This window comes from Symphalangus syndactylus, chromosome 8 (genome assembly GCF_028878055.3).
Source record: "Symphalangus syndactylus isolate Jambi chromosome 8, NHGRI_mSymSyn1-v2.1_pri, whole genome shotgun sequence".
In the NCBI taxonomy this organism is placed as follows: domain Eukaryota; kingdom Metazoa; phylum Chordata; class Mammalia; order Primates; family Hylobatidae; genus Symphalangus; species Symphalangus syndactylus.
The window spans coordinates 135,236,643-135,260,783 of record NC_072430.2 but is presented as its reverse complement, the minus strand read 5'-3'; the positions used below and the strand labels follow the sequence as shown (position 1 = coordinate 135,260,783).

The window sequence follows — 24,141 nt, the reverse complement described above, 5'->3', positions numbered from 1 at the left end:
AATGCTTTCATTTTTTATGGCTATACCGTATAACTAGAAGTATTGGAATTTATAGGGGTGAGCCACTGCGCCTGTCCTTAATTTACTTTGGATGTATACCCGGTAGTGGGAATTGATGGATCCTATGGTAGTTTTTTTTTTTTGAGACAGAGTCTTGCTCTGTCACCCAGGCTGGAGTGCAGTGGTGCGATCTCGGCTCACTGCAACCTCTGCCTTCTGGGTTCAAATGGTTCTCCTACCTCAGCCTTCTGAGTAGGTGGGACTATAGGTGCGTGCCACCACGCCCGGCTAATTTTTATATTTTCAGTACAGATGGGCATTTCACCATATTGGTCAGGCTGGTCTGAAACTGCTGCCTTGGCCTCCCAAAGTGCTGGGATGACAGACGTGAGCCACAGTGCCCCGCCCGTGTTTTTAATTTTTTGAGGAACCTTCACACTGTTTTTCAGAATGGCTGCACCAATTTACATTCCCACCAACAATATTTAAGTGTTTTCTTTTCTTTACATCCTTGCCAACACTTGTTATCTTTTGAGCTTTTGGTGATGGCCATCTAACAAGTGTGAGATGATATCTCACTGTGGTTTTGACTAGCATTTCCCCGATGATTAGTGATGATGGGCACCTTTCCATAAACCCTTGAACCATTTGTTTATCTTTTTTTGGAAAAATGTCTATTCAGGTCCTTTGCCCATTTTTCAATTGGGTTGTGTGTTTTTTTTTTGTTTTTTTGTTTTTTTTTTGCTATTGAGTTGCATGAATTCTTTATATATTTTAGATATCTAATCCTTATCATACACATAAATACACCTACTCTGTACTCACAAAAATTAAAATAAGTATATTTTAAAAAGATATTAAAACTAAAGAAAAAAACACTTATCAGATATATGGTTCGCAAATATTTTCCCCATTCTGTAGGTTGCTTTTTCATTTTGTTGATTATTTCCTTGGCTGCTCCGAAGTGTTTTAGTTTGCGGCAATTCCCGTTGTCTACTTTTGCTTTTGCTGCCTGTGCTTTTGGTGTCATATCAAAAAAACTTTGCCAAGACCAATGACATGGAGCTTTTCTCTTCTTTTCTTCTAGAAGTTTACAGTTTTGGATCTTACCTTTAACTCTTTAATCTATTTTGAGTTAATTTCTGTGTATTGTGTAAGATAAAGATCCAATTTCATTCTTTTGCATATGGATATTTCATTTTTCCAACATGATTTATTGAAGATACCATCATTTTCTCATTGTGTATTCTTGGTGCCTTTGCTGAAGGCTAGTTGACCATGTATATATGGGTGTGTTTCTGAACTTTCTATTGGGTTCCATTGGTCTATGTGCCTGTTTTATTTATTTATTTATTTATTTGGGATGGAGTCTCACTGTATTGTCCAGGCTGGAGTGCAATGGTGTAATCTTGACTCACTGCAACCTCCGCCTCCCAGGTTCAAACGATTTTTGTGCCTCAGCCTTCCAAGTAGCTAGGATTATAGGTGCCCACCACCACGCTCAGCTAATTTTTGTATTTTTAGTAGAGATAGGGTTTCACCATGTTGGCCAGGCTGGTCTCGAACTTCTGACCTCAGGTGATCCACCTGCCTCAGCCTTCCAAAGTGCTGGGATTACAGGCATGAGCCACCATGCCCGGCCTATGTGTCTGTTTTTTATACAAGTACTATACTGTTTTAATTACCATATCTTTGTAATATACTTTGAAATCAGGAAGTGTGATGCCTCCATCTTCATTCTTCTTTCTCAAGATTGCCTAAGCTATTTGGGGTCTTTTTTGGCTCCACACAAATTTTAGAATTTTAAAAAAATTTCTGTGAAATACATCATTGAAATTTTCATAGGGATTGCCTGAATCTGCAGATCACTTTGTATAGTATGAGCATTTTAATGGTATTAATTATTCTATTTGTGTCTTATATAATTTCTTTCATCTGTGTTTTATAGTTCTTATTGTACAAATCTTTTACCTCCTTGGTTAAACTTATTCTTAAGTATTTTATTCTTTTTGATGCCAGCGTAAATGGGAATGTTTTCTTAATTTCATTTTCAAGCAGTTTGTTGTTAGTATATATTATAGAAATGCAACTAATTTTTTATTTTTATTTTTTCTTTTTCAAATTTTATTTTAGATTCAGTGGGGGAGGCAGGTAGATGTGCAAGTTTGTTACAAAGGTCTATCGTGTGATGCTGAGGTTTGCAGTACGATTGTACCTGTCATCTAGGTAGTGAGCTTAGTACCCAACTGGTGGTTTTTTAACCCTGGCCCTCCTCCCTCCCCTCTCTTTAGTTCCGAGTGTCTACTGTTCCCATCTTTATGTCCATGTGTATCCAATGTTTAGCTCCCACTTATAAGTGAGAACATGTAGCATTTGGTTTTCTGTTTCTGCATTAGTTTGCGTAGGATAATGATCTCCAGCTGCACCATGTGGAGAATCATTTCTTATTGCTGTGTAGTATTCCATGGTGTATGTGTACTACAGTTTCTTTATCCAGTCCACCACTGATGGGCACCTGGGTTGATTCTATGGCTTTGTATTGTAAATAGTGCTGCAGTGAACATGTGGGTGCATGTGTCTTTTTGGTGGAATGATTTATTTTCCTTTGGTTGTATACCCAGTAATAGGATTGCTGGGTTGAATGATAATTCTGTTTTTAGTTTTTTGAGAAGTCTCCAAACCACTTTCCAGAGTGGCTGAAGTAATTTACATTCCCAAGAACAATGTGTAAGCCTTCTCTTTTCTCTGCAGCCCTGGCCAACATCTCTTATTTTTCTTTTTTGAATGATAGCCATTCTGACCGGTGTGAGATGGTATCTCAGTGTGGTTTTAATTTGCATTTCTCTGATGATTAGTGATGATGAACATTTTTTCATATGTTTGTTGGCTACTTGTTTGTCTTTTTTTGAGAAGTGTCTGTTCATGTCCTTTGCCCACTCTTTAATGGGATTATTATTATTTTTAAAAAATATTTATTTGAGACAGTGTCTTGCTCTTCACCCAGGCTGCCATACAGTGGCACAAGCTCAGCTCACTGCAGCCTCGACTTCCCAGGCTCCAGCCATCCTCCTGCTTCAGCCTCCTGAGTAGCTGGGACCACAGGCGTGTAATGTCATCTTTGTCATTTCTGATTGTGATTATTTGAATCTTCTGTTTTTCTTTGTTAATCTAGCTAGCAGTCTGTCTTGTGTATCCTTTCAAAGAACCAATTTTTTGTTTCATCAATCCTTTGTATGAATTTTTGGATCTCAATTTTGTTTGATTTTGCCCTGATTTTAGTTATTTCTTTTCTTCTGCCAGCTTTGGCGTTTTGTTCTTGTTTTTCTAGTTCCTCTAGGTGTAATGTGAAATTGTTAATGTGAGCTCCTTTTAAATTCTTAATGTAGGTGTTTAGCATAATAAACTTTCTTCTTAATGCTGCTTTTGCTGTATTCCAAAGATTTTGGTATATTGTGTCTCTGTTTTCATTAATTTCAAATACTTTTTTGATTTCTGCCTTAGTTTTGTTGTTTACTCAAAAGTCATTCAAAAGCAAGTTGTTTAATTGCCATGTAATTGTGTGGTTTTGAGATATCTTCTTGGTATTGATTTATATTTTTATTCCACTGTGATCTGAGAGTCTACTTGGTATGATTTTGATTTTTTTGAATTTATTGAGACTGACTTTATGGCCAAACGTGGTTAACCTTTTTTTATTTTTTTTTGACATGAAGTCTCACTCTGTTGTCCAAGCTGGAGTGCAGTGGCACGATCTCGGCTCACTGCAACCTTCACCTCCCGGGTTCAAGTGATTCTCCTGCCTCAGCCTCCTGACTGGCTGGGGCTACAGGCATGCACTGCCATGCCCGGCTAATTTTTGTATTTTTAGTAGAGACGGGGTTTTACTATGTTGTCCAGGCTGGTCTTGAACTCTTGACCTTGTGATCCACCCGCCTTGGTCTCCCAAAGTGCTGGGATTACAGGTATGAGCCACTGTGCCTGGCCATGGTTAATCTTAGAGTATGTTCCCTGGGCAGATTAGAAGAATGTATACTCTGGTTGCTGGGTAGTGTATTCTGTAGAAGTCTGTTAGGTCCAATTGGTAAAATGTCAAATTTAAGTCTAGAATTTCTTTGTTAGTTTTCTGTCTTGATGATCTGTTTAAAGTTGTCAGTGGGGTGTTTAAGTACGTCACTGTTATTGTGTGGCTGTCTACATCTTTTTGTAGGCTAGAAGTACTTGTTTTATGAATCCTGGTGCTCCAATGTTGGGTGCATGTATATTTAGGACAATTAAGTCTTGTTGAATTGAACCCTTTATCATTATGTAATGCCCTTCTTTGTTCTTTTTTACTGTTGATAGTTTAAAGTCTGTTTTATCTGATGTGTGATAGCAACCCTTGCTTTTTTGTTTTCTGTTTGCATGATAGATCTTTCTCCATTCCTTTACTTTTAACCCATGACTGTTGTTGCATGTAACATGGGTCTCATGGAAACAGCAGACAGTTGGGTCTCTTTTTTTTATCCAGTTTACCCCTCGGTGACTTCTTTCTTTTCTTTTTTTCTTTCTTTCTTTTTTTTTTTTTGAGACAGAGTTTCGCTCTTGTTGCCCAGGCTGGAGTGCAGTGGCGCAATCTTGGCTCACTGCAACCTCCGTCTCCCGGGTTCAAGCGATTCTCCTGCCTTAGCCACCCTAGTAGCTGGGATTACAGGCAGCTGCTGCCACGCCCGGCTAATTTTTGTATTTTTAGTAGAGACGAGGTTTTTCCATGTTGACCAGGCTGGTCTCGAACTCCTAACCTCAGGTGATCTGCCTGTCTTGGCATCTCAAAGTACTGTGATTACAGGTGTGAGCCACCATGCCTGGCCCACTCTGTGACTTTTAAGGGGGGACATTTAGACTGTTTACATCCAAGGTTAATATTGATATGTGAGATTTTGTTCCTGTCATGATGTTGTTAGCTGGTTGCTTTGTAGTCTTGATTGTGGGGTTGTTTTACAAGGCCTGTGGCCTAAGTATGTAAGGGTGTTTTTGTAGTAGGAGGTATTGTTCTTTCATTTCCGTGTTTAAAACTCCCTTAAGGATCTTTCGTAAGCTTGGTCTAGTGGTAATGAGTTCCCTTAGCATTTGCTTGTCTGCAAAGGATTTTATTTCTCCTTTGCTTATGAAGCTTAGTTTGATGGGATATGAAAATCTTGGTTGGAATTTCTTTTCTTTAAAAATGCTGAAAATAGGACCCCACTCTTCTGGCTTGGAAGGTTTCTGCTGAGAAGCCTGCTGTTATACTGATGGGATTCCCTTTGTACATGATCTGACCCTTTCCTCTAGCTGCCTTTAAGGTTTTCATTTTTGCTTTGACCTTGGAAAGTCTGATGGCTATGTGTCTTGGGTATGGTTGTCTTGTATAGTATCTTGCAGGGGTTCTCTGAATTTCTTGAATTTGCATGTTGACCTCTCTAGTGAGATTGGAGAACTTCTCATGAACAGTATCCTCAAATATGTTTTCCAAGTTGCTTACTCTCTCTTCTTCTTTCTCAGGAATGCCAGTGAGTTATAGGTTTGGTCTTTTTATATAATCCCATATTTCTCAGAAGTTTTGTTCATTAAAAAAATTTTTTTTCTTTATTTTGTCTGACTGGGTTGATTCAAAGGGTCAGTCTTCAAGTTCTGAAATTCCTTCCTCAGCTTGGTCTAGTCTATTGTTAAGGCTTCCAGTTGTATTTTGAAATTCCTGTAGTAAATTTTTCAATTCTACAAGTTCAGTTTGGTTCTTTCTTAAAATGACTGTTATTTTTCAGTCCTTGGATTGTTTTACTGACTTACTTGGATTGGGTTTCAACTTTCTCTTGAAACTTGTTGAGCTTCCTTGCCATCCAGATTCTGAACTCTATATCCATCATTTCAGACATTTCAATCCGTTGCTGGGGAGCTAGTGCAAACCTCTGGAGGCAAGGAAATACTCTTACTTTATGAACTGCCAGAGTTCTTGTGCTGATTCTTTCTCATTGGAGAAGGCTGGTGTTTCTTTATCTTTTTGAAGTTGCTGTCATCTGGATAGGGCTTTTTGTTTATATATTCTGTTTTTCCGATGAGGGTTTGACTGTGGTGTATGTTGTGTATAGTTGATTGACTTTGTTTCTGGGTGCTTCCATGGGGCCAAGGCTCTGTACTTGTTTCTTAGTTGTGGCTAATTTCCTGTATTGTGTTTCACAGGCAATGTGTGTTGAAGGAATTTATTTTTGTTTGGTGTTGTAATTCAGGCTGCGATCCAGTCAATGGTGCTTAAGAATAAGGGCTGGCAGACAGGTCTTACTCAGCTATGTGCTTTTTTTTGTATTTCAGTGTGTTTGCTGCAGTGCTCTGGGGAAGGGGAGCTGGGGGGATGAGAAATGACCCTCTTGCCAAGTTTATTCCTGGGCCTTGGCCAAGTTTATTTCTGGGCGTTGGCTCCAAGGCCCAGGAGGGCTGTACTTCCCCCTTAGGGGCGGTCTAAGCTAAAGGTTAGGTCACTGGGAGACCTGGAAACTTCCTGGGGGCCTGCTGGTTCTCTGTGCTTGGCAGAGTCAGGGCGGGTTGTAGGTATGTCTGTGGGTGGTCCGTTGATGCAGTGGGTCAGGGCGGAGGATTCCCTGGGCAGGGTGGTTGTGCTGTGGGCAGGTAGCTGGTTGGCGCCTGTGGCCTGGGGTTTTACCCAGCAGACTGTTGTGGGACTATGCAGCTCATGCTCCCCCAAATGGATCACCCACCACTGTCTGCCCCTGGGGCAAGCCTGACCAGCTACTTTTACCCTTAGCCTTTTGTGCCCAGATCACTGGGCTTTTAGGTGTTCTGGGCCATGGGGCTCCCTTGGGCAGAGGCTGCAGCTGACCTACACCCTGCCTGGATGGGTCTTGTGAGGGATATATTTCCTGATTTTTTTTTTTTTTTTTTTTTTTGAGACAAGAGTCTTGCTCTGTCGCCCAGACTGGAGTGCAATGGCACAATCTTGGCTCACTGAAACCTCCACCTCGTAGGTTCGAGCGATTCTCCTGCCTCAGCCTCCTGAGTAGCTGGGATTACTGGCATGCACCAGCATGTCTGGCTAATTTTTGTATTTTTAGTAGAGACAGGGTTTCATCATGTTGGCCAGGCTGGTCTCGAACTCCTGACCTCATGATCCGCCTGCCTCAGCCACCCAAAGTGCTGGGATTACAGGTGTGAGCCACGGCGCCTGGCCTCCTGATTTTTTTTATTGGAGTGTTTTACAAATTTGTGTGTCATCCTAGTGCAGGGGCCATGCTAATCTCTTTATTGTTCCAATTTTAGTGTATGTGCTGCTGAAGCAAGCACCATTTCCTGATTTTTAAATGTTAAAGAATTCTTGCATTCCTGGAATAAGTCCCACTTAGTCATGATGTATTATTCTTTTTACCTATTGCTGGATTTGACTTGCTAATGTTTTATTACAGTTTTCCCATCTCCGTCCACGAGAGATAGTAACCTGTACTTTTCATTTTTGTAGTCTTTGTCAGGTTGTATATCAGAATTATGCTATCCTTCTCTAGTGAGTTAGAGTGCGTTCCTTTTTTCTTTATTCACTGGAAGAGTTTGTGTAAGATTGGTTATTTTCTTTCTTAAATGTATGTTTTGAAGAACTTGCAATTGAAGTCATCTGGGCCTGGAATATTTTGGCTGGGAAAGGCATCTGGGAATCTTGATGTTTACTTTCTCTTTGTGTTTTTTTTCCTTAGGATGTTTGCAGTGGTCCAGAAGAAGCAGATTTCCTATCAGATCTTTTCCAATCACTTCAAGGAAAATAAGGTGGAGATAGCAAATGCAATAACAAAGCCATTTCCTTTTCTTGAAAGCCTCAGAGACAATTCCTTTATCACTGAAAAAACGTGTATTGTAAGTGAAGTTTATTACATCACCCACTGTAGTCCGGCCCCCACATTAATTTATATTTGGCATCCTGGATTCAAAGTTTAGTATATTGCTAACTGCCTGAAAGGCCTTTTATGCCTTTTGTGGGAAGACCCTTTTCTGTTGGTTAATTATTGTATAAGGTAGAAGGTAATGGGGTAAACAGGTGTCATCAAAGACATTTCTATTTCTTTTTCTTTTCTTTTTTCTTTTTTTGTTTAGAGACAGCATCTCACTCGGTGGCCCAGGATGGAGCAAAATGGCACAATTATGGCTCACTGCAGCCTAGATCTCCTGGGCACAAGCGAACCTCTCACCTCAGCCTCCCGGGTAACTGGGAGATTACAGGTACATGCCACTATACATTTCTAATTTTTTTTTTTTTGGTAGAGATAGGGTCTTGCTATGTTACTCAGGCTGGTCTCAAACTCCTAGCCTCAAGTGAACCTCCTACTTCAGCCTCCCAAAGTGTTGAGATTACAGGCGTGAGCCACCTTGCCTGGACAAGACACTCCATTTCTAACTGAAGCCCTGTTCTTTTTTTTTTTTTTTGAGATGGAATCTTGCTCTGTCACCCAGGCTGGAGTGCAGTGGCACAATCTCGGCTCACTGCAATCTCTGCCTCCAGGGTTCAAGCAGTTCTCCTGTCTCAGTCTCCCAAGTAGCTGGGACTATAGGCGCTCACCACCACAACTGGCTAATTTTTGTATTTTTAGTAGAGACAGGGTTTCACCATATTGATCAGGCCGGTCTTGAACTCCCGACCTCAGGTGATCCACCCGCCTTGGCCTCCCAAAGTGCGGGGATTACAGGCGTAAGCCACTGTGCCTGGCCATTGTGTTCTTTTGTAGCAAGTATTGGGGTGGGAGTGGATGGTAATGGTGACATGGCTGGAGTGAAACTGAAACTGATGTGCTCTGCAAATATGTAGTGATTTATACAATATACAAGAATAAAACAAAATTAAGATAGCTAAGATGATGGAAGCAATATTTCTTTGTAATGTCTATTTATGTCAGATGAAACCTCCAGAGAATTGTGCCATTATAATTGTTATCAAACAAATTTCTGCCTTGCTGTTGTCTTGTCTAACGTGTTTAAATTTTGTTGGGTAGTTCTGGAGCCTCGGAATTCAGGTGTTTTGAACAGTGCCCTGGAGGGACAGAGAAGGAAGCCATGTCTTTAGTGTGTGATTGTGCTCTTTCTTTTGTGTTCTTTATGGCAAAGGAAGAACCATCTCCCTATCTCTGGGAGCCTGTTCAGGACTTCTCATACCACAGGGGGAAGGTGGGGAGTGTGGGGGGCAGTGACTGCTGTGCAGTCAACAAAATCACTGTAAGATTTATTCCCAAGGCATCCTGGGCAGGATGAGAGCTCAAAAGACAAGAGGAAGGGTTGCCTTGTTTTTCTAACGCAGTGGATCAAATATGTAAGAAGTTCTAGAATATTACATGAAAAATAGTAGCCTACACTGAGAACAATGGAAGTATTCTATGCAATTACATCGTTGATCTTTGTTTAACTTTAAAGCTATTATTTTGTATACTTTTTCCATTGAATTTTTTAACAGGATTTTCAAGAAGCCTGTATAAACTTGATTCCTATACAGAGAGTTGTGTACCAGGTTCTCTGCCACCTGGAGAAGGTGTTTGATTGTTCAGTTCTGTCAGTCCTGTTCAGCAGGATTAACCTGAAGGAGTATCCTGATTTAATTGAGATTCACAAAAGCTTCAAAAAGGGTAATCAATTCTCTCCCCTGTCTTTTGGGGTCTAGGTCTGCTTTTTATTCTTTCATTTGGTCAGTCGTTCATTTAGCAAGTATTCATGAAATGCTTACAATGTGGCCGGGGCGGTGGCTCACACCTGTAATCCCAGCACTTTGGGAGGCCGAGGCGGGCAGATCACTTGAGGTCGGGAGTTCGAGACCAGCCTGACCAACATGGAGAAACTCCATCTCTACTAAAAATACAAAATGAGCCGGGCATGGTGGCACATGTCTGTAATCCCAGCTACTCGGGAGGCTGAGGCAGGAGAATCGCTTGAACCTGGGAGGCGGAGTTTGCAGTGAGCTGAGATCACGCCATTGCACTCCAGCCTGGGCAACAAAGAGTGAGACTCCTTTAAAAAAATAATAATAAAGAAATGCTTACATGTCCCAGGCCGTGTGCTAGGCGGTGTGAATATAACTAACCTGTGCCCTGGCTTCCCTTCGTTGGCAGTCTCTGAGGACCTTGGTCCAGGCATCTCAGGACATTTCCCAGTGCTGCAATATTTACTCCCTGCTTGCAGACTTCAGAGAGTCCTCCCTTTGTTCCTTGGGTCTGGGCCACCCCTGGGGAAGTCTGTCTAGTTCCTCCACCATGTCCTCTCTCTTTGGGAGCCTCTCATCTTTCCAGACCCAATTTAGCCAAAATTCTGCTGTTTTCTAGCCCCACCTTTAAGACTGTTGGGTTTCTCTTACCTACAGGCATCTCTCTAGGATCTTAGCTCTTCTCCTCAGGAAACCCCTTTGTTTCTTCTGTAAGATTTGCACAGTTCACAGAGACATTCCACTTATGGAATTTGTATTGAGATAAGCTTTCACGCCTCTCTGATCATCTTGTTGGATGATTAATTATGGTTTACAATTTTTCTACTGCTCCATCATCCTTAAAACCTGAGAGGCTCATCACCTATAGGATTTCAGTGGTTTTGTGTTGTGTTATTTTCTTTCTCGGCTGCCTCAGAGGAAGAAACAAGCAACACCAAGTCACAAGCCACTGAGACTCAGCGTGACTGAAGAGCTAGGAGTTTCCCATTGAATTATAAGAACACACGGGTGCTTCATTCATGTGCTCATGAGATGGGGTTCCTGGTCACTTGCTTGCAGACTAATTCTTTTCTTTATTCAGTGCTCCCCTTTTCCCAGAAAAGGGATGGAAAAGAGACAACAAAAATGCCCAGCTTGCAACCAAGCTGTAAACAAGGTAATAGTATCTGGATAAAAACTTTGTTTTCTGGTCTACTAAGAAGAAAAGGAGACAGGGAACCGAGGTCTGAGGGAAGACCGCACTGCTGGGGATGGTGGCAGAGCTGGTTGAGGGTCACTTTGTGTTGATTCCAAAGTGACCTGACTCCAGCTGGAATCCAAGAGCACTCTCAAGAGGTGGCAAAAACAGACTTTTCCCCCAATAACCCGGAAGGTGGAGTGAGGATCTGAGTGTGGATTACTAGTTTATAGGAGACCTTCAGCGAGAAGCGGTGAAGGGCTAAGAAGGATGTGCCTATGGCCAACAACGTCAAAGAAGATACTCTTGGTGATGCCAGAAGAAGGGGCCGATTTAAACGTGGGCATGTTGTTCAGCAGCAGGAATATTCAAAGAGACAGGTAGTCATACAGAAAGACACAAAGAGGAAGTGATGCACATGCTGAGAAGAGGATGAGGGTATTTTGAGAGAGGGAGGAAGAAGGAGGGGAAATGAAAGGCAGTAAAGGACAACAATAAAAATAACTGTGTTATGAACAGCTCACTGTGATTGAATGCCTGCTCCGTGGCAGCTGTGGGTTTAGTGCTCATGGCTGCCTTTGGAGATTAGTATTATTTATGTACCCATTTTGCAGATTAGGAAACTGAAACCCAGAGGGACAATGTGTGGGGTTGCCTAGGTCAGATGAGAAAAGATGAACCCAGAGCCTTTGTTGTGTTTTTTGGGAGGGAAGGAGGTAAAATTCAGATGTTAACCATTTTAAAGTGTGGAATTCAGTGACATTTAGTATATTCACAATGTTGTACAACCATCACCTGTCTCTAGTTTCAAAACGGTTTAATCATCCCAAATGGAAACCCTATGCCCATTAACCAATCATCTAATTTCTCTCTGCCCCAATCCCTGGCAATCAGTAATCTACTTTCTGCCTCTACAAATTTGCCTATTCTGGACAGTTCATGAAAATGGAATCACACAATATGTGGCCTTCTGTGTCTGGGCTTCCTTCACTTCATAAGATGTTTCCAGGTTTTTGCCACGTGGTAACATGAATTAGTATCTCAAGTCCTTTTGATGGCTGAATAATATTCCATCATACATCTCTACCACATTTTGTTTATTCATTCATCAGTTAATGATGGGTTGTTTCTATCTTTCCGCTATTGTGACAGAAGTTACGTTCTTCCTGTTACCCAGGGAATCTAATGGAAAATATAGAAACAGAAATGTGAAACAAAAATGGGGAAATATATGCAGAAAAAAAGATCCAGGGAAAAAAGAATACAAAGAGCTGGAAGAAGGGGAGGTGACCCAAACTCTGAGTCCTCATGGAAAGGCCAATGAGAAAGCATGAACAGATGTGGAGAGGGAGGGTGTGGTGTAAAAGGGGGTGGGCATGAGGCAACCAGGACTTCGCAGGAACTGAGCTAAGGGCCCTGGGCAGGGTAGCTCTGGGGACAAAGGCAGGATCACTCTGCCATTGCCAGTTACCAGAATGTCTCATGGAGGACACTCAGCAGGGTTGTCTGGCCTAGGCCCTCTCAGCCAAGGGTGCAGTGACCCAGTCCCCCACTCTCAGGGCTGGAGTCTGACTTCAAGAATCAGGTAGGGCTGGGCGCCGTGGCTCATGTCTGTAATCCCAGCACTTTGAGAGGCTGAGGTGGGCAGATAGCTTGAGGCCAGGAGTTTGAGACCAGCCTGGCCGACATGGTGAAAACCCATCTCTACAAAAAAAAAAATATAAAAATTAGCCATGCTTGACAGCACATGCCTGAAGTCCCAGCTACTTGGGAGGCTGAGGCATGAGAATTGCTTGAACCCAGGAGGTGGACGTTGCAGTGAGCTGAGATTGTGCCACTTCACTCCACACTGGGCGACAGAGTGAGATTCTGTCTAAAAAAAAAAAAAAAAAAAGGATCAGGTAGTATCTACCAGCTCCAGATGGTGAAAACTCTCTCTCTCTCTCTCTCTCTCTCTATATATATATATATATATATATAATATATTATTATTATTTTTTTGAGACAGAGTCTCGCTCTGTCGCCCAGGCTGGAGTACGGTGGCGCGATCTCGGCTCACTGCAGGCTCCATCCCCCGGGGTTCATGCCATTCTCCTGCTTCAGCCTCCCGAGTAGCTGGGACTACCAGTGCCCACCACCTCGCCCAGCTAATTTTTTGTATTTTTAGTAGAGACGGGGTTTCACTGTGTTAGCCAGGATGGTCTCGATCTCCTGACCTCGTGATCCGCCCGCCTCGGCCTCCCTAAGTGCTGGGATTACAGGTGTGAGGCACCTCGCCCGGCCTCTCTCTATATATTTTTAAAGACAGAGCCTCTGTTGCCCATGCTGGAGTGCAGTAGCAGTCATAACTCACCGTAGCCTTGAACTCTTGGCCTGAAGCCATCCTCTCATCTCAGCCTCCCAGTAGCTGAGACCATAGGCATGTACCACCATGCCCAGCTAATTTTTAATTTTTTTGTGGAGATAGGGTCTCACTATATTGCCCAGGCTGGTCTTGAACTCCTGGGCTCAAGTGATCCTCCTGCCTCAGCCTCCCAAAGTGCTGGGATTACAGGCTTGAGCCACTGCACCTGGCTGTGAAGACCCTTTTCAAGGCCGGACGTGGTCATGCTCAGATTCCTCATCTTCTGTTGGTCTGCTCCTCTTGATTGTGCTGTGATCCTCTGCTGTTCTTGCCCCATTCTGGAATGTGCTGGGGATAAGGGAAGGGAGGGTTGCCTCTGTGTTTATAATTGCCCCGAATTTTTAGTGTTTGCATCTGCAGTGTCTCCAAGTTCAGGATTTAAATAACAAGTCCTTATCCTCCAGGTTGCCTGGGAGGACTTCTTCCTCTTACACCCCTTAAGCACACTTGCTGCTGGTTCCTGCTGGTGCTGAGCCTGCTCGTTTTACCCATGTGTCTGCTTCACAGTTTTTCTGCCTGCATCTACTTGAATCTGGCTGATGCCTTGGTGCTTTGAGCTTACATCCAGTGATGGCCTGTGCTGTGGTGGCTGGAGGGAAATGATGGGCACGTTCCTTCTGTGGGACAGGCTTTCTTCCCTGTTGGGTCCTTCACATAGGACCATGGCACCACTGTGCCTCCCATACAAACCCTCTCCCATCATTCCTGGGGCAGGCAGCTAGGAGCTACCTTTCAGATACCAGATGGGCCTCTTCAAAAACCCTTTAGTACTTTTGTGCCATAACTAGCCTCTGTTTCTAGATTCTCAGTTATCTTGTTGCTGTTTTTCCTAATGTCCCTCATTCTTAGACCGTAATGTCCATAACAAATTTTATTTCTTTGTTCAGTGTTTCATGATCACTTTTTCTAAAATGACATAGAAGAAATATAAGAGAACTCTCAGAGCTGTGGAAGGTCATTCTGATGTCATTGATAATTGGGACACATGATCAAAAAGGATATTTGATTAATGTATTAATGCATTTAAATACAAACTTTAGGTTTTGATTTATGACATCACAGTGCCATATTTACAAAATCATAATGTCATCTAGGGGCCATCCATTCTGGAACCAGAACAGAAACATCTGAGCCTGTCTGGGGTGTGAAGTCAACCTATATAAAGCCAGAACGTTCTATCCTTGGCCCAGGTGATGCTCTTGGAACACAGCAAACAAACACATGCACCCAAGTAGGTAAGGCTGATGATGGCCGGGTGTTTGCATGGGTGCCTAGTGGTAGGCGTCTGTAGCACACACAGAAGGGGGAAGGCAGTGCTGTGTCAAATGATCAGTATCTAAAGGGAGACCCCAAGGAGTCCTGAATGACAGTAGAAGGATAGTCCAGTGTCCACTGCAGGCAGACATTGACGTAATGGAAAGATATGCCTTTTAGTTGCTGTGAGGAAGACAGAAAAAGACATGGAGAGACAGAACAGGACTGGAGCCTGATATGTAGGTTGGAAGAGATGTAGAAGAAGAGAGCTGGGAAGGGAAAATGGAGAATGAGGAATGCGTTCTCCTGCAGCATTGCTGGAGAGGAGAGAGACAGACGCACCGGGAGACAAGAGAGAAGCTGGCTAAGTCCACGATGCAGAAATGCCTTCCTAGGGCAGAAGCCTGGGGATTGGATCCTGGCGGAAGGCTGAGCAGCAGAGAGAGAACCAGGTCTGACAAGATGGGAAGAGGCAGAGCAGGGCTGGGCTGGATCTCAGCAGGGGTCCTTGGAGAGGAGCGTCACTTCCCCAGGAGCATTTCACTTCCGCTCCCAACCGCAGCGCTCAGTGTGGTCACATCTCAGTCCTTTTCCCGGCCACTGGATCTGGTCTCTCATTTTATGTTCTCTCTTCAGTGCCTAGGGAACTCGAGGCTCTCCAAGTAAAAAAGGAGAGAGGGTCAGAAGAGATGCCCAGCAGACTGCCACATGGTAGACAAGGTACTGCAACTGAATCCCACCCTTTAAGTGACCGATTACCTGATTAGCTCCTGGTGTGGAGAGAGGAAGTGCTTCTCTTCCTCCCCTCCCTCCCCGACAGGAGCCCAGCCTCTGGTTGCTTTCAAATTTGTGAGGGAAACAAGCAGGATGAGGCATGTGATGTGCCCAGGCTGCAACACTGTGAGAGGCACTCAGTGGCACGACCCCAAGAGTACACGCCCTAAGTCTTCCGGGCAGGAGAGAAAGGAGAGGTGAACGCCTCCCTGGAGCATGGCACCCTGGGTGGAGAAGCTGAGGAGCGCGAGTATAGAAGAGGTGGATGAATGGGCCATGGAATAGCAAGTTTTAGGACGGAGCCCAGTTTTACCTAAGTGGACATGATGTCTAAACTTTCCCAGGTTGGTGGAGGATTGACAAGGAAATAATGTTTGTCCTGTTTGCTAGAAGTTGCCACAAGATCAGGCAAACAAGGTGTGTGACCATCAGATTTGCAAGGAAGAAAGTTCATTGTAGACAACCCTCAGAATGGGGAGGGCGAGGGAAAGGGGCCCTGGGGGTAGAGTTAAAGCCAAAAAAGGAATGGAGGGACATGACTTTTGAGACAAGGAGAAGACACAGGAAGAAAATGCTTGGAAGGGTCAAGGAGACAGAGGATCAAGGGAAGCCCCAGAAACACAGAGACGGGGGGAGGAAGTGAGAGACATGGCAGAGGAGACATAAACTGAAAACTCAAATGAGGGACAGTGAGAAAAATCATATGGAGAGAGAAACATGAGGTCAATGTAAATACCAGGAACAGAGAAAGTGGGGGAGAGGCACGAAGAAGCCAGGAAGTGAGAGTGAGTATAAACAGCAAATAAAAAATTGGTGGGGGTCAGTGTGGCAGCGAGAGAGGAGACACATTCTTCCATGAAACCACATCCTCATCCTTTTCCCCTTCCTCCTCTTCCAGAGTTCCCTTTTTGGTAAAGTGGCCATTACTGTCAAGTTTTCTCAAGCAAGAAATTCAGGAATCTTGCCAGGCACAGTGGCTCACACCTGTAATCCCAGCACTTTGGAAGGCTGAGGCAGGCAGATCACCTGAGGTTGGGAGTTTGAGACCAGCCCTGACCAACATGGAGAAACCCTGTCTCTACTAAAAATACAAAAATTAGCCAGGCATGGTGGTGCATACCTGTAATCCCAGCTACTCGGGAGGCTGAGGCAGGAGAATCACTTGAACCCGGGAGGCGGAGGTTGTGGTGAGGCGAGATCGCACCATTGCACTCCAGCCTGGGCAACAAAAGCGAAACTCTGTCTCAAAAAAAAAAAAAAAAAAAGCAAAAACTCAGGAATCCTCCTGAGTTCTTCCCTCCCTCAACCCCCATGCCCCATTAGCCATTGAGCCTGGTGCACTGTACCTGGTGGCATTTGCCACCTGATCATTTTTCTCTATCCCTGATGCTGTGATGCTAATCAGATCTCTGACAACTCTCCCATGAACTTTAGCTGCTATATCGTACCAAAGTTCAGGTGTGTTTGTGCTGTCTTCCTACCTAACCTCCAATGACTGGCATGACACCTGGGCTTAAGTTGATCCCTTTACTAGACTTCCAAGGCTGGGCAACGAGGACCCTTCCTATTTCTCCAGCCTCTATACTTTCACTCCAAGAAGTCATGCTGGCTTCTTTCAGTTACTCAAGTTACTTTGCCCATGCTGTCTTCTATCAGGGTCTGTTTTCTTGGCCTCTATCCTTCTCATCTTCTCCCTAATCTGGCTACCTCCTGCTCACGTGATATTTCTTCCCATAAGCCTCTTCCTGTCTCTTGGATGGGCCTGTCTGTTCCAGAGCACTTCTTGCTTGCTGTGAGATAAAACTCCTGCCTCGTGATTATGTGCTTAGCATGCGCTCTCTCTGGACCGTAGCTGCTTGTTCTCGCTGTGTCCTTCCAACTTAGCATGACAGTGTCTGGTACGTAATAAAGAGCATACTTCATATTGTCAGGAAATGAAAGTATTCATATTTCTGTGCCCCAAAAACTGGACATATATTTTGGCAAACATGACATCACTTATTTGATGTATTTGTATGGAAAGCTTCACAAAAATAGTTCTAAGAATTTATTTATTTATTTTTATTTATTTATTTTTGAGATGGAGTCTTGCTCTGTCATCCAGGCTGAAGGATGAGTGCAGTGGTGCGATCTCGGCTTACTGCAACCTCTGCCTCCTGGGCTCAAGCAATTCTACTGCTTCAGCCTCCTGAGTAGCTGGAATTACAGGCATGCACCACCAAACCTGGCAAGTTTTGTATTTTTAGTAGAGACGGAGTTTCGCCACGTTGGCCAGGCTGGTCTCAAACTCCCTACCTCGGGTGATCTGCCTTCCTTGGCCTCCCAAAGTGCTGGGATAACAGGTGTGAGCCACCACACCCAGCCTGAGAGTTATATTTATAGGTACATGTACATGTAATAAGCTACTTTTGTGGAAATAAGTATAAGAATTTAGTTAAGAACTTAAGGTCTTTATTTATTTAAATTTTTTTTTTTTTTTTGAGAGGGAGTCTCACTCTGTTGCCCAGGCTGTAGTGCAGTGGTGCGATCTCAGCTCACTGCAAGCTCCGCCTCCCGGGTTCGTGCCATTCTCCTGCCTCAGCCTCCCAAGTAGCTGGGACTACAGGCGCCCGCCACCACGCCCGGCTAATTTGTTGTATTTTTAGTAGAGACAGGGTTTCACCGTGTTAGCCAGGATGGTCTCCATCTCCTGACATTGTGATTTGCCCGCCTTGGCCTCCCAAAGTGTTGGGATTACAGGCGTGAGCCACGGCACCCGGCCCTTAAGGTCTTTATTAATGATTAAGTTAATTAAGTGAAGATCACAAAATTCAGCCAAGACAATTATCAGTTAGTAAATAAGAATGACAGGTAAAGGGAAAAGAGAAAAACACAATAGAGTTCAAGGTAAAAAGATAAACACAGAGAGAAAGACAGAAAGTAAGAAACACGTCTGGAGTGAGGCAGTATGAAAGAAGGTGAAATTTAGCGCTAGAGTGATCCTCTGAAGTCAAGTGGGTAGAGAGAGAGGAAGAGGGGTACCATAAGGCTTTTTTGAGGGAGAAAGATGAAAATTCTTCAAGGATCACTATTTGTTCTAGGGGCAAAGCTATCCAGATCCAAAAATTGGGTGCAACCTAGTTTTGTGCTCCCGGAAGACATCCAGATGGCAAGGAAGGCATGTAACCAAGCTCCTGAAATAATCAGTAGGGCTGGTGGAGGGTGTAATAATTGGCAAGGCTGATGCGGTGACACTGTGTGAGTCACAGCAGAGGTGACAGGCTGGGTGTGTGGTCAGAGTCCCACATGGTGGCCCAGGGAGGCCAGATGAATGCTGGGAGACGTGGATTCTGGTGCTTACTTCAGGGAGCTTCTGCACGACAGAGGAAAGTTGGTGGGGAAAGTACAGAGAGACCTGGGAGAGGGACAAGTGGCTCAGAGGAGACATGGAGGGCAGGTATGTAATGCAAGAAAGCCAGGCGAGAGTGAGAGAGATGCAAGGAGGCAAAAGAGGCAGAAACAGAAAACGCCAGAGAGAGGACATACAGAGACTGAGAAACAAAGAGGGAGAAGCTGTAAGAAAGAAGCAGGAGTGGAGAAATGGACAGAGAAAATGGGAAGGGAAAGAAGAGAGAGGGGGTAAGGAAATGGAGAGCAAGACATGCAAAGCCGGCCACTGTGGCCATTTGCCCCCGGCCTCAGGGTCTAGTTTCAGTGCCTGGAGCACCAGGACCCTGCGGCTCGCATTCCCCAGGAGCACTGCAACTGTGCTGGGCAGGGACATTCCTACCTGCAAGTCGCATAAGCTCCCAGGTCTTTTCTGGTGTCCCTAATTGTGCGTTTGCTGCAGTGTTGGCTCCTGGGTCCCACACTGAGATCCTAAGGGATTTTGTTCCTTTGTGCAGTGATCAGCAGTGAAGACTGATTCCTGTAAGGGCGAAGAGCCCCTGGAAGCCTCCAGCTCAGCATCAATGCCCAGGCCTGGTGAGAAGGGCAAGGACCATTCGTGCGGGGCTCCAGGACCTCAGACATCTGAGTTCAGAGTGTCTGCTTCCTAATGGGTTTCAACTGGAGTGCGCTCCATGGCCATGATCCAGTTATCCCTCGTGCTCTTTTTGTGCTCTCACCTCACCTGGCACTTTGGGAAATGGGGGAGGCAAACTTTGTTGAGTATGTGTGCTCTGGTATTGACATTAGGTTAGAAAGAAGCTAGGATATTTCTGTTGCTTTTCCCTTTCACATTGATCTGGTTTGAATTTGTGTCCCCACCCAAATCTCATGTGGAATTGTAATCCCCAAGGTTGGAGGAGGGCCCTGGCGGAAGGTGATTGACTTATGGGGGTTGACTCCTCTCTTGCTGTTCTTATGATAGTGAGTGAGCTCTCATGAAATCTGGTTGTTTACAAGTGTGTGGCACTTCCCCCTTCACACACTCTCTCCTGCTCCACCATGTGAAGATGTGCCTGCTTCTCCTTCACTTTCTGCCATGATTGTAAGTTCCCAGAGGCCTCCCCAGCCATGCTTCCTGTACAGCCTATGGAACTATGAGTTAATTAAACCTCTTTTCTTCACAAATTATCTAGTCTCAGGTAGTTCTTTATAGCAGTGCGAGAACAGACTAATACAGAAAATTGGTACTGGGAGAGAGGCATTGCTATAAAGATACCTGAAAATGTGGAAGCAACTTAGGAACTGGGTAATGGGCAGAGATTGGAGCAGTTTGGAGAGCTTAGAAGAAGACAGGAAGATGAGAGAAAGTTTGGAACATGGTAGAGACTTGTTAAATTGTTGTGACCAAAATGCTGATCATCATATGGACAGTGAAGTCCAGGCTGAGGTGGTCTCAGAAGGAGATGAGGAACTTATTGGGAAGTGGAGTAAAGGTCACTCTTGCTATGCTTTAGCAAAGAGACTGGTGGCATTGTGCCCCTGTTCTAGGAATCTGTGGAACTTTGAACTTGAGAGAGGTGATTTAGGGCATCTGGTGGAAGAAATTTCTAAGCAGCAAAGCATTCTATATGTGACCTGGCTGCTTCTAACAGCATACTGTCATATGTGTGAGCAAAAAGATGATCTGAAATGGGAACTTATATTTAAAAGGGAAGCAGAGCATAAAAATTTGGAAATTTTGCAGCCTGACCATGTGGTAGAAAAGAAAAATGCATTTTTCTGCAGAGGATTTCAAGTTAGCTGCAGAAATTTGCATAAGTAAAGGGGAGCCAAATGTTGATAGCTGAGAAAATAGGGAAAATGCCTTGAAGGCATTTCAGAGACCTTTGTGGTAGTCCCTCCCATCACAGGCCTGGAGGCCTAAGAGGGAAGAATGGTTCTGTGGGCCAAGTCCAGGGCCCCACTGCTCTTTGCAGCCTTGGGACATGGCACCCTGCATTGCCACTTCTCCAGCTCCAGCTGTGGCTAAAAGGGGCCAAGGTACTGTTCAGGGCATTGCTTCAGAGGGTACAAGCCCCAAGCCTTGGCAGCTTCCATGTGATATTAAGCCTGAGAGTACACACAGTTCAAAAGTTGAGTCTTGGGTGCCTTTGCCTAGATCTCAGAGGATGTATGGGAAATCTGGATATCCAGGCAGAAGTCTGCTTCAGGGGGCAGAGCCCTTATGGAGAACCTCTATTAGGGCAGTACAGAGGGGAATATGGGGTTGGAGCCCCCACACAGAGTTCCCACTGGGGCACTGCCTAGTGCAGCTGTGAGAAGAAGGCCACCATCCTCCAGACCCCAGAATAGTAGATCCACTGACAGCTTGCACCGTGCACATGGAGAAACCACAGGCACCCAATATCAGCCTGTGAAAGCAGCTGAGGGTGTTGTACTCTGCAGAGCCACAAGGGTGGAGATGTCCAAGGCCTTGGGAGCCCACCCCTTGTATCAGTGTAGCCTGAATGTGAGACATACAGTCAAAGGAGATTATAGGTTTGAGATTGAATGACTGCCCTGCTGGGTTTCAGACTTGCATGGGGTCATAGTCCCTTTGTTTCTGCCAACTTCTCCCATTTGGAATGGGAGCATTTACCCAATACCTGTACCCCCATTGTATCTTGAAAATAACTAACTTGTTTTTGATTTTACAGGTTCATAGGCTGAAGGATCTTACCTTGTCTCATGAGAATTTGGACTATGGACTTTTGTGTTAATGCTGAAATGAGTTAAAACTGGGGGACTGTTGACTATTGAGAAGGGATCATTGTATTTTGCAATGTGAGAAGGACATGAGATTTGGGAGGGGCCAGGGAGGAATTATATGGTTTGGATTTGTGTCCCTGCCCAAATCTCATGTTGAATTGTAATCCCCAGCATTGGAGGAGATTCCTGGAGGAAGGTGATTGGATCATGGGGGAGGACATCCTGCTTGGTGTTCTCATGATAATGAGTGAGTTCTCATGAGATTTGGTTTTTTAAAAGTGTGTAGCACTCCCCCCTTCACTCTTGCTCTCCTGCTTCACCATGGTAAAATGTACTTGCTTCCCCTTTGCCATCTTCCATGATTGTAAGTTTCCTGAGGCTTCTTGGCTATGCCTCCTTTATAGCCTGTGGAACTGTAAGTCAATTAGACCTCTTTTCTTCATAAAGTACCCAGTCTCAGGTAGTCCTTTATAGCAATGTGAGAACAGACTAATACACAGGTGATCAGGCCTACTGTGGTATACTTTAAAAAATACGTAGTTGATCTTTGTCCCCAGTTCCTGGCACCATGTCCCTAAAACTCTTGGAAATTCCACAATGATGGGTGCCTTTTAAGTACCAACCATGTGATTGGAAGATTAGAATTTTCAACCCCAAACCTTGACGTCTGGGGAGAAGAGAAGGGCAGAAGATTGAGGTCAATTGCCAGTGGCAAGTGATTTAATCAATCATGCCTACATAATGAAACCTTGATAAAAACCCCTGAACAACAGGGTTCAGGGAGCTTCTGAATCGGTGAATACATTTATGTGTTGGAGGTGGGGTTGAGGCTCACCTGAAGAGGCCATGAAAGCTCTGTCCCTCCTTCCCCACCTTGCCCTATATTTGGTTCTTCCTGAGGTTTTATTTTTTTCCATGCAACAAAACTTTTACTAACATTTTGAGCAGGTCCAACTGTTTACTGAAACTGGTAATTTCCAAACTTAAGTTGGGACAAATGGCTATAGTGCAGAGTAATGCCATCACTGGGCACTGCAAATGCAAGAGTGAAGAATTAACGTGGATCACTTGAAGTCAGGAGTTCGAGACCAGCCTAGCCAACATTGTGAAACCCCATCTCTACCAAAGAAAAAAAAAATAACCAGCTGTGGTTGTACACGCCTGTAATCCCAGCTACCAGGAGGCTGGGGATGCCTTCTTTATCCTGGATCTTGGCCTTCATATTTTTCATTTCTCATGGTGTCCCTGGGCTCCACCTCCAGGGTGATGGTCTTGCCGATCAAGGTCCTCATGAAGATTTTCATTTTGACCTGTGAGCAGATATGAGGATGCTACGAATTGCCAGTCACATCCAGCCACCAGAACACCTCCACACACTCACTCAACAAAGCCAGTCATCCCTCAGTTGTGTTCTTTATAAGAACACTACCTTATAATCATAAGTAGAATACTTTCTGAGTTCTGTGAGTCATTCTAAGGAATTACCCAACCTGAGGGAAGTCCTGTGAACCCCTAAAGTTGTAGTCTTCTCCACAGAAATGTGGGTGGCCTGGTCACCCCATTCATGATTGTTATCTATGGTAAGGCAGTCTTGTGGGACTGACATCTTAGCCTGTGGGGTCAATGCCAACTCTGGGTAGTATCAGAGTTAGCATTGACCCCAACTTTCAGAGATTTGGGTAGGCTATGTTATATTAAATAGACCCTGAACATTTGTAATTGCTAAAATAAATAATTAAATTGAATTGTTGGATACTCAGTTGGTTTCAGAGAAGTTAAAGAACTGATTGGTTTTGGAAGAATATGTTTGTTATTGGAAAAGATGCCACACATTTGGTGTCAGAAAAAAACACATACATATTCATATTGATGTCCTTCCTTTATGTATTGATTTCCACCCCAAACAACCCTCATCATCTAAAGATCACAAAAAAGTAATTTTTGGGCCAGGACCGGTGGCTCACGCCTGTAATCCCAGCACTTTGGGAGGCTGAGGTGGGCAGATCACGAGATCAGGATATGGAGACCATCCTGGCTAACATGGTGAAACCCCGTCTCTACTAAAAATATAAAAAAGTTAGCCAGGCATGGTAGCCGGTGCCTGTAGTCCCAGCTACTCGGGAGGCTGAGGCAGGAGAATGGCGTGAACCTGGGAGGCGGAGCTTGCAGTGAGCTGAGATCGAGCCACTGCACTCCAGCCTGGGCGACAGAGCGAGACTCCGTTTCAAAAAAAAAAGTAATTTTTGATTGCTTGATACATCATAATGTCATCAAAAATTTGAAAAGACCTAAAAGATCCAAACAATAGTCTTTCTGACAGGTGTTGTTCAGCATACCATTGGCTTATCTACAAACTTTCAAAACAATTTTGGAAATAACATATTTTTGTACCTTTACAACATTCATAATGGGTAGGCAGGATAACTGTCATTATCCTTGTTTTATAGATGCAGAAACATAAGCACATAAATGTTTAAAGATCTTTTATGAAGTCACATGGAGAATTGAGGGCAGAGGTAGCACCAGAAACATATATGCCCGAGTCTCAGTTCAGCGGATGTCTGTTTTCTTCAGAAAGAAGAGAGGGAAATAGTAATCAAACATGTTTGCAGTGTTAATTGTTACAGGATTTATAACTTTATTTTAAATTTACTATTATTTTTAATTTTTTTTAGATGGAGTTTCACTCTTGTTGCCCAGGCTGGATTGCAGTGGTGCAATCTT

The 24,141-nt window shown here is 44.1% G+C and overlaps 1 protein-coding gene and 1 non-coding gene across 2 annotated transcripts in view; one reads left to right on the top strand and one right to left on the bottom strand.

Moving 5' to 3' along the window:
* LOC129488549 (nuclear body protein SP140-like protein) overlaps positions 1 to 23,433 on the top strand; it is a 79,886-nt gene extending 56,453 nt beyond the window's left edge. Inside the window, exons 3-9 of the mRNA XM_063645248.1 lie at positions 7,710 to 7,866; positions 8,104 to 8,229; positions 9,452 to 9,620; positions 10,773 to 10,847; positions 14,367 to 14,507; positions 15,163 to 15,246; positions 21,366 to 23,433. Coding sequence (XP_063501318.1) covers positions 7,710 to 7,866; positions 8,104 to 8,229; positions 9,452 to 9,620; positions 10,773 to 10,847; positions 14,367 to 14,507; positions 15,163 to 15,246; positions 21,366 to 21,373 — 760 coding nt within the window. The 3' untranslated portion in view covers positions 21,374 to 23,433. The remainder of the gene's footprint in view (positions 1 to 7,709; positions 7,867 to 8,103; positions 8,230 to 9,451; positions 9,621 to 10,772; positions 10,848 to 14,366; positions 14,508 to 15,162; positions 15,247 to 21,365) is intronic.
* LOC129488922 (U6 spliceosomal RNA) lies at positions 7,205 to 7,308 on the bottom strand. Its single transcript, XR_008659766.1, has one exon. It is a non-coding gene; the product is annotated as a U6 spliceosomal RNA (small nuclear RNA).
* Positions 23,434 to 24,141: the final 708 nt, after the last annotated feature.